Source organism: Erythranthe guttata, chromosome 3, assembly GCF_056151865.1.
Source record: "Erythranthe guttata isolate IM_541 chromosome 3, IM_541, whole genome shotgun sequence".
Lineage (NCBI taxonomy): Eukaryota > Viridiplantae > Streptophyta > Magnoliopsida > Lamiales > Phrymaceae > Erythranthe > Erythranthe guttata.
Window position 1 is genome coordinate 7185249 of NC_142535.1, and position 9709 is coordinate 7194957.

A 9709-nucleotide genomic window follows, 5' to 3' on the forward strand; every position below is an offset into this window, starting at 1 on the left:
GAAGTTGTGTGTGCATGTGAGTGTGTGTGTGTGTGTAAAACAGTGTGTGTATGTGAGTGTGTGTGTGTGTGTGTGTTAAACAGTGTGTGTGTATGTGTAAAACATAGTGTGTGTGTGTGTGTAAAACAGTGTGTGTGTGTGTGTGTAAAACAGAGTGTGTGTGTGTGTGTAAAATGGGATGTGTGTGTTAAACAATGTGTGTATATGAGTGTGTGCGTGTGTGCGTGTGTGTGATAGTGTGTATGAAAAGTGTGTGTGAATATGTGTGAGTTTGAAAGTTTAGATATTAATTATTAAACCACATAAATTGATATATTAAATCCTAAAAGTTGAGATATTAAACTACATAAATTGAGATATTAAATCCTAAAAGTTGAGATATTCAACCTCATAAATTGAATTAAAAATGAAATGGATCCATTTGGATCTAATCCGGATCGGTCTAAATTCGATCCACATTAAATCTATTCATATAGATTGATATTGGATCCGGATCCTTTTGAATCCGATCCACATGGATCCGGATCGGATCCGGTCCAAGTTGAGAAATTGCCACCCCTACTACAAACCCTTCGATTTTGGCTCCGAAAACAGGTGCGGCAGCAGATTTTATTACAAGTCCAGCTAGCAGGCTTAACTTCTCGCCCAATTCCGGCAATCACCGTCGGTCAGTTATGCTGGAGAACACCACCAAGGATTCCAACGGCACCTCCGGATCGTCGAAACTCCACCTTCTGTCTTATTTGTCCGAACCCGAAATATAAAATATAATTTCAGCAACCTTCTGTCTTATTTGTCCGATTCCGGCAAACATCTCCGGCGACCACAGCTGGAGGCCGTCACCACAGGAAAGACGACCTCCCAGGCTTTCCACCAATATCACCGGATCATTAAAACCCCTTCCTAAAGGCATCACGCATCCCTAATTTTGCTGATAATTGGAATTGGGGATTTGCAATTCCAACCTCAAATTTGTTTCATATTCCTCACTTCTTTAAACCCCTTCTTGAATTTTAATTTTCTCCAATTAATTTATGGAATTTCAGCCAAGAACCGAGAGAGAGAAGGAGAGAGTAGTCGAGAGAGAAAGAGAGCGGAGAGAGAAAGAGAGAAGACAAAAGACGATGAGGCATTTATCGGGGATTACCAAGTCATAAACTTGATTGCCAAGTTTATAAAATTATTATTATACATATCCCCAACTGTTCTATTAATAACACATCCGCCCCAAATCTCATTATTTACTACAATAGACTCTCGCATAAATTACGGGGTGTTACAAAATGTGCAGAATCTGGAAATATTTGGGGCATTGCTTTAATGAGTCCCAATTCACGATCCGTCAATACCACATCAGGTACCAGCCTCCCCAATGCACATTTCAAACAACTCAAAGCTCATGCACATGTGTCTGAATCTTCATGTGACATGAAAGCAACAACAATTGTAAAATTGAAACCAACAGGGGTGCTCCCAACTCTTTCCAGAAGTGGCATCACATACCTACATAAAAACATAAATATCAAATGCAATCAATATACAATAACCCAATACTAAATACTAATTAACAACATACCTATTGGTTTTGTAAGTGCAGTTCATCAATACAACGTGAGAGAATAACCGCAAAAGTTTCAATGAAATAGGAGCGGCAAACATCAAATCAGTAAGTGTATCACCAGCTTCATTACTTCGATACCGATATTCATATCCAGATTCTTGAAGATTCGACATCACGTGTTGTATCACAGTCTTCCCCACCATATTCTCTTTCTTCATCTTCTCAAGTTGGTTGTAGACATGTTTCACGCTCGTCGATGTCTGTGGATTATCCTTCCTCAATCGATCCATAATTAATGCCGGCTTCACGTGGCTCCTTCTAAGTAACTTCACTACCTCGTATTCTTCTAGTGTCAAACGACTATCCGGTCCTTGTCCGTTAAGATACGGTAGCGTCGCGTGAGTGTGGATGCTATTTTTTAAATTCATTCGCCATAGTCCACCGTATTGATTTCCGCTACAGTATATACGAAACGGACATCCACATTTCTTTGTTCCCACATTTCGTTGCTTCACACCTTCGGTTGGTTTTTTACGTCCCTTCCTAGACACATGACATCTAATTACTACATAAACGTTTTTTTGGCTTGAAGTTACTATCAATCGATGACCGTGAGTAGCATCCGTTTTTTTTGCCCATACCACTAATTCTTTCCCTGTTTCAAACTCAACATCCACATTGAAATATTGACTATGATCCTCAGAAGTTGTTGGTGTGTTTTGAGGTACATCATAACACATGTAGGGATCCTCGTACTCGTTGTCATATTCAGTTGCAAACTCATCATCAAAATCACCATCACTAGCCTATCAAGGTATAACAAATAACAATTAGTATATTAATAACACTATGAATTAAATATAATAAAAATAAAAAATAAATTAAAAATAAATAAATTTTGGGGTTCCGGTGCCCTAGAGGACGAATGTTCGTGTTTCCCGTCCTCTAGGATACGGGAAACACAAGTTTCCGTCCTCTAGGACACGGGAACCCCAAGTTCCCGTTCTCCACAGGACGATTGAACCTTTTTTCTTTTTTAATTTTGATTTTCCCGTGTTGTGTGCACGGAAAACCCCAAAAATTTGGGTTCTCGTGCTAACAACACGATATTACCGCTGAAAAAAAAATCACTAATTTCTTCGATTTTACCTCGTAGAAGTCATCCGAATCGGCCATTATCTTATTTGTTGTTGTCAGGTAGTTTATTTATCAAACAAACAACAAATTCTTTTTTTTCGACTTTTTTAAGTTAAGAGCGTTTTGAATTTTTTAGAAAGTTGGAAAAATGTGAAATGAAAGTACCGTTGCAAGTAAGCCAATTTCAGTAAAAGTCCCGCTACAATTAGCATTTTAGTTAATTATATATATATATATATATATATATATATATATATATATATATATATATATATATATATATATATATATATATATATATATATATATATATATATATATATATATATGTGTGTGTGTGTGTGTGTGTGTGTGTGTATTACTTATATATAAGAATGGATGGCCCAAGCTTCTCCTAGCTTTTTTTTCCTTTTTTTTTTCGGCCCATAATAAAATGACATCGTTTTAGTATTTTCCACTCCAAAAGCAACTAGCAGCATTTTTCTTTTCCAATTTTATTTAATGAGGTCGGTACCTTGCTGTAGGGGCCCGCCGTCGGTTGCTGGCGCAATACTGCATGTGCAGCACCGATTTTCTCTCTCATGTCTTTATTTTATATAATTCTTTCACTTCTCTCTCCTGCCTTTGTTCTCTTTTATTCGACACAATTGTTGGTGCTCTCATATTGAGATTAGTTTACATTGTTTCCATGTGGCTCCAAATATCACAATTTTTTTTATCTTCTTATTATTACATGTACATTAATTCTTTCTTTCTTTCCCAAATTAAATATTTTTTATATTAAAAACTCACAGAGAACACAAATTATTTTCATTAAATAAGCTACGTAATTACGACTCTCATAGGCACCACTCACCGCACATTGGTTCGTCTACATTTTTTTTAATTTTTTTCTGTACCAAACAATTTTTTTTTCCTTTTCTTTATATTTCTTTTATTTTATATTAGTTTAGTCCCCAAAAATAAAATATTTAAATCCAATGTTTTAAAAACTGAATCAGACGTTGAACCGGCTAGCCAACTGGGTCACGGTTGAACCGGTTCAACCGGTGGCCAATCGGGTTTTTAAATTTTTTTTATTTTGAATTATTTGTGAATAATTATAATATTATTATCTTTTAAAAAATATAATTTACTAAATTTATTCATCACAAAAATTCAATTCAATAATTTGAAATAATATATTGAACATCTATACAAAAAAATATTGGAATTGATTTTGTACTTCCGACCACTTTAAAAACATTTTGAAAAACTAATTTTATCCGATCCATCCGACTTTCACCCTTAAACTAGACATTAATACTGGGCAAACAGCACCGCGCACTACGCGGTGCCCCTCTCAACTAGTATATGTATATATTCCATCACTAAGTGTGATTAATTGGAATCAAGTATCAAAATAAGTAGGACGTTAAGGAATGTTAGTGTCTGTTACGTTGAACAATTGCATCTTCTTAAATTACCTCTCTATTTTTTTTATCATTTATTCGTTTGATTCATCTCTCCGATCAAATCCAACTTTCGTGGTGTAATCTTCTTCACTATGATGAATCATTGCCAGTGGAAACGCCGCCGTTTCATCAAACCCTTTTTCGCCTCAGCCCCCTTTTCCCATATCTGAAGCTCGATGTTGATGGTGACTTCCATCTTTTCGTATTTTGACGAGTTATGTTCTTATATTCTCGTACACACGTTGCCATGTTGTTGCTGTGATTTTTATGCATGCAACCGAGTTTTGAATTGAGGCTGAATCGAGTTTTTAACTTACTAATTTACAAGAAATTTCACCTTAGCTAGTCCAGGAAGATTCCTAATCAGGAAAACAAAGATCAGAAATTTCAACTTCGGCCTCATTTGGTTGGGGACATTAGTCATTATTAATTAAATAATTGGACTTTGTTTGATGTTTGGTATCCCAATAACTTGCCGTGTCGACTCACAAATATTATGTTGTCATGGTTTATCTTACCTCTTAATAAGTTTTTTTGTTGGACGTCTTGGGGTCCGATAAAATAATTGGGTTGTCATTAGATTATTTAATTTTATCTTTGCTAATCTTATCTTGGAAACCAAACAAAGTCACCAAACAAGGCCTTAGTTAGTTCATTGCAAAAATTGCCAGCTGAGAATTTTAAAGCTTAATCACACTTTGTTCTGTAGCAAATAAGAAGAGAGGTTGCACAAACAGAACATACTTTCTTGCTGATTATAATAATACGTGTGCCTTATTTATCCTCATTAGTTGTTTGCTAATATCATTCGAAAGATTCCTTATCAGGGAAAGAGACATAGTGTATCCAGTGGGTGACGATGATTGCAGTAGTTCATTTATATATTTTTCATTTGTGTGCGTTGTCACATCTTAAAGAAGAAAGATAATATACCAGGGTTGTAAACATAATTTTAGTTTGCAAACTAGATGTCGAATTATAAACATGCATACGAATGTAGCTGATAATAAATAGTATGTGTGTCTTCTTTATCGTCATTTGTGGTTTAATTTTCTAATATCATTCAGAAATCTTCTGCTTGATTTCCAAGATCCTCATTTGCTTGGAACGTTTTGCATATACTATCGTGGACCACTATGCATTGAGAAATCTGCCACAACGGGATTTCATTGAGTCCTTAAAGAAGCCTTAAAAATGGATATGACATAGTGGAGACGAAGGTGGCTGGCCTAAAACATTTTGCTTCTGTCTATTCAAAATCTATTCAATTTAAATTTAGCAACGAGGTAAGTAATTACTGAATTTTATCTATAGATTTTGCATATTAATTTTTCTAATATAAAATTATAAGGGAGATGATATATTTAATTTGGTCAAATCTATACAAAATCCTTCACATTACATGCAAGAAAATTGAACCCAAAATCCGAACGTCAAGGCTCTTTTCAAACTTCAAGCCAAGTGTCTGCTCATTTTTTTGAACTGGTTATTGTTGTAACCATTTAGGAAAATTCTCTATACATGTCATCATATTACAATGCATTAAATATGACCCCATATTATTTTTAATTTCTTCGACATTCTTATCTGTCAATGCCATCCCATTAAATCAAAGCAGATTTTTTTTATATCGTCTTTGTTGTCTAGATTTTCTTTGTTACTTTCTTTTTGCCATTTATTGAGTGAATTTTGACTAGGCTAAGAGAGCAAAGTTATAACCTAAAAACAATCACTTCTTATTTTATTGAGTCCTTAAAGAAGCCTTAAAAATGGATATGACATAGTGAAGACGAAGGTGGCTGGCCTAAAACATTTTGCTTCTGTCTATTCGAAATCTATTCAATTTAAATTTAGCAACGAGGTAAGTAATTATTGAATTTTATCTATAGATTTTGCATATTAATTTTTCTAATATAAAAATATAAGGGAGATGATATATTTAATTTGGTCAAATCTATATAAAATCCTTCACATTACATGCAAGAAAATTGAGCCCAAAATCCGAACGTCAAGGCTCTTTTCAAACTTCAAGCCAAGTGTCTGCTCATTTTTTAATTTTTTTGAACTGGTTATTGCTGTAACCATTTAGGAAAATTATCCATATATGTCATCATATTACAATGCATTAAATATGACCTCATATTATTTTTAATTTCTTCGACATTCTTATCTGTCAATGCCATCCCATTAAATCAAAGCAGATTTTTTTTATATCGTCTTTGTTGTCTAGACTTTCTTTCTTACTTTCTTTTTGTCATTTATTGAGTGAATTTTGACTAGGCTAAGAGAGCAAAGTTATAACCTAAAAACAATCACTTCTTATTTTATTGAGTCCTTAAAGAAGCCTTAAAAATGGATATGACATAGTGAAGACGAAGGTGGCTGGCCTAAAACATTATGCTTCAGTCTATTCAAAATCTATTCAATTTAAATTTAGCAACGAGGTAAGTAGTTACTGAATTTTATCTATAGATTTTGCATATTAATTTTTCTAATATAAAATTATAAGGGAGATGATATATTTAATTTGGTCAAATCTATATAAAATCCTTCACATTACATGCAAGAAAATTGAGCCCAAATCCGAACGTCAAGGCTCTTTTCAAACTTCCAGCCAAGTGTCTGCTCATTTTTTAATTTTTTTGAACTGGTTATTGTTGTAACCATTTAGGAAAATTCTCCATATATGTCATAATATTACAATGCATTAAATATGACCTCATATTATTTTTAATTTCTTCGACATTCTTATCTGTCAATGCCATCCCATTAAATCAAAGCAGATTTTTTTTATATCGTCTTTGTTGTCTAGATTTTCTTTGTTACTTTCTTTTTGCCATTTATTGAGTGAATTTTGACTAGGCTAAGAGAGCAAAGTTATAACCTAAAAACAATAACTTCTTATTTTATTTTTTGTTTATCGAGGAGCAGTAGCCGAATCTTACCATTGTAGACTTGTCCAGGAAAGTTTTGGTAATTATTTAGACCATAAAATCAATTTTTGAAAATTTTTAGTGATTCTCGTTTTCTTATTTTTTGAATGTATTTTTTAAATGTTTTATATTTGCTTATATTGGTTGGGTTTATGATGTGGTGAAGGAATATTTGTTTCATGCATTTTTTTGGTAAAAACGAAGATCTGTACACGAACAAATCTTTGTGTCTAAATACTTCCACCATTTTTTAATTCATCTTTGGAAGTTTTTATGTACATTAAATACGACCTCATCTTATTTCAAATCTCTTCTACATTCTTATCTGTCAATTCAATCCATTAAATGAAAGGAGATTTTTCCTATATCATCTTGGTTGTCTAGATTTTTCCTCTGCCATTTATTTAGCTAATTTAGACTAGGTTCGGAGAGCATGGATTTAATCTAAGTGATCCCTTATTTTATATTTCTCGAGGAGCAATGACTGGAATCTTCCCATCGCAGACTCGTCCTTCATAGTTTTGGTAACTATTTAAGCCTTAAAATCTGTTTCTGATAATTTTGATTTTTTTTTTTTCGGATTCTATTTTTCATTCATTTGTGTGTGTGTGTGCATTAGTTATCAATACAACTAAATTTTACGTATGATATGATAGTTACCTTGATTTCATACACATTAGCCATAAAATCAGGCCTTTTTTTATTATTATTTTGGAATGGATTTATTAAAAGTTTGTATATTTGTTTATCTGTAAAGGGTTTATGATGTTGTGACAGAGCGGTTGCTCCATGTCTTTATTTGGTAAAACCAAAGATATGTACAAGAGCACTTCTTTATGCCAAAATACTTTATTTTTCTATTGATCTGCAGAGTTTTGTTTTATTTGTATATATATACGTATATATGTATGAAGGATTTGTGGGGAAGTATGAGCACGTTGGATCTTTCTATTAGTAACGAAAACTTTAGTTTTTATTTTTATTATTTTAGTTATTGTTTTCGTACACAGGTTGTTGGTTATTTGTTTAAGCATTAAGGTTAACACATTAGATGAAACAGTGAATATCATCAGATGTTTAATATTGCTGCCAAATTTGATTTCTGCAACATTCTTCAATTAAAGCCTTAATATTTTTGATAAGAAAATGATGGTTCACTCTTATATCTTTTTGCATCATTTTTTCTTAGTATATATATATATATATATATATATATATATATATTAGTGAGATCCGTCTATGTCTATCAATGTTTTTTCTTGCATCGTTTAATTTGGTTGTATATGTTTACAGCTTGTATCCATGGCTGGTTCAAAACGAGGTAAACAACACAAGGGCAAAGGAAAACATAAATCACATAGTTCTGATGTAATCGACAAGAAGCCTGAATCTAGTATAAGTAATGCCGTGAGCATAAGTACATCCGGATATGACGAAAAAGAACTAGAGAGATTTCTTTATATCAAGAGTGAAACATTATATGCTAAAGCCAAAGATTCGTTGCTCAAAACCGGATATGGTCTGGCAAAAAATAGAAAAAGCAATCTTGAGTGTTGGGTTTATCCATGGCCAAATGGATCCTCTCAGTAACATTATGACAAACTCGATTGCTTCCATCGAAAAAACGATTGAGTTGAAAAGACGAGCTTTCAAAGACATGGATGAATTATATAAATCAATGTTCGAAACTCTCGTCGATTATGTATGCGGACTCGCCCAGACATACGAAGGTATGATGCCATGTGGCATCTTTTAGTCAGGAAGTGGGGTCGTGTTCCACCTAACATCAAGATTTCTGATAGCATTCCGGCTCATGGATCTTATGAAAAGAATAAATTATACACCTTTACAAGAATCTTATTTGGCATTTAACGTCCTTAACCTGAGAGATGATATGCAGAGGAATGGGGATCCAGTTATTACGCAAGATGCTATTACAAGTGATATTGTGTGTACTGACTTTCTCTCACCCACAACAGGCTGCTCCTATGAGACATATCTCGACCAATTTCTGGACAGCAATTCCGATGGACCGGAAAATGCTCTGATATTAGATCTGGTAAAAACAACCAGAGACTTACAAGAAAAAACGAAGGAGCAGAAAGAATGGGCTCAGAGGAAACTGGTAGATTCAGCGAGAAGGTTCAGAAAAGATTTCATGGAACTGAATCTTTTAAGGAGGGAGGCGTGTTCGGAAAAGGATAAGATGAAAGATGAAAAACTACATGCTGAAAAAGAACACAACGATGGAACAGTATTTCGCAAAGTGAATTTGGATGCAAACTTCGTCATTGATTCAGTGAGAAGGCTATTTTTTCTTCTCTAGATCCAGTGATGATAAATTTTACGATTGATTTAACTTTTTAAATTATATACTAATTAAAATACAAATTTTATCATGATTATACGAATAAATTGAATAACCTAAGTTAAGTTTAATCAAATCATAAAAAAAACGAATTGATTTTATATATTTCAAAATATAATAATTCTACATCTTTGGAATTAAAATCGTTTATCCACTTTATTTAATGGCTCAATTAAGAATATCAATTATTTTGTTTAAAATGTATAATGATCGTATATACTATATATTGTATTCCATTAGTAAGTATTTCATTATA

General features: G+C 33.2%; 1 protein-coding gene across 1 annotated transcript; it reads right to left on the reverse strand.

Moving 5' to 3' along the window:
• Positions 1–1397: 1397 nt before the first annotated feature.
• LOC105966831 (uncharacterized) lies at positions 1398–2737 on the reverse strand. The gene is made up of 3 exons (XM_012991410.2): positions 2711–2737; positions 1577–2367; positions 1398–1503 (listed from the first exon to the last, which is right to left on the reverse strand). The coding sequence occupies exons 1-3, from the start codon at positions 2735–2737 to the stop codon at positions 1398–1400; spliced, it is 924 nt and encodes a 307-aa protein (XP_012846864.2).
• Positions 2738–9709: the final 6972 nt, after the last annotated feature.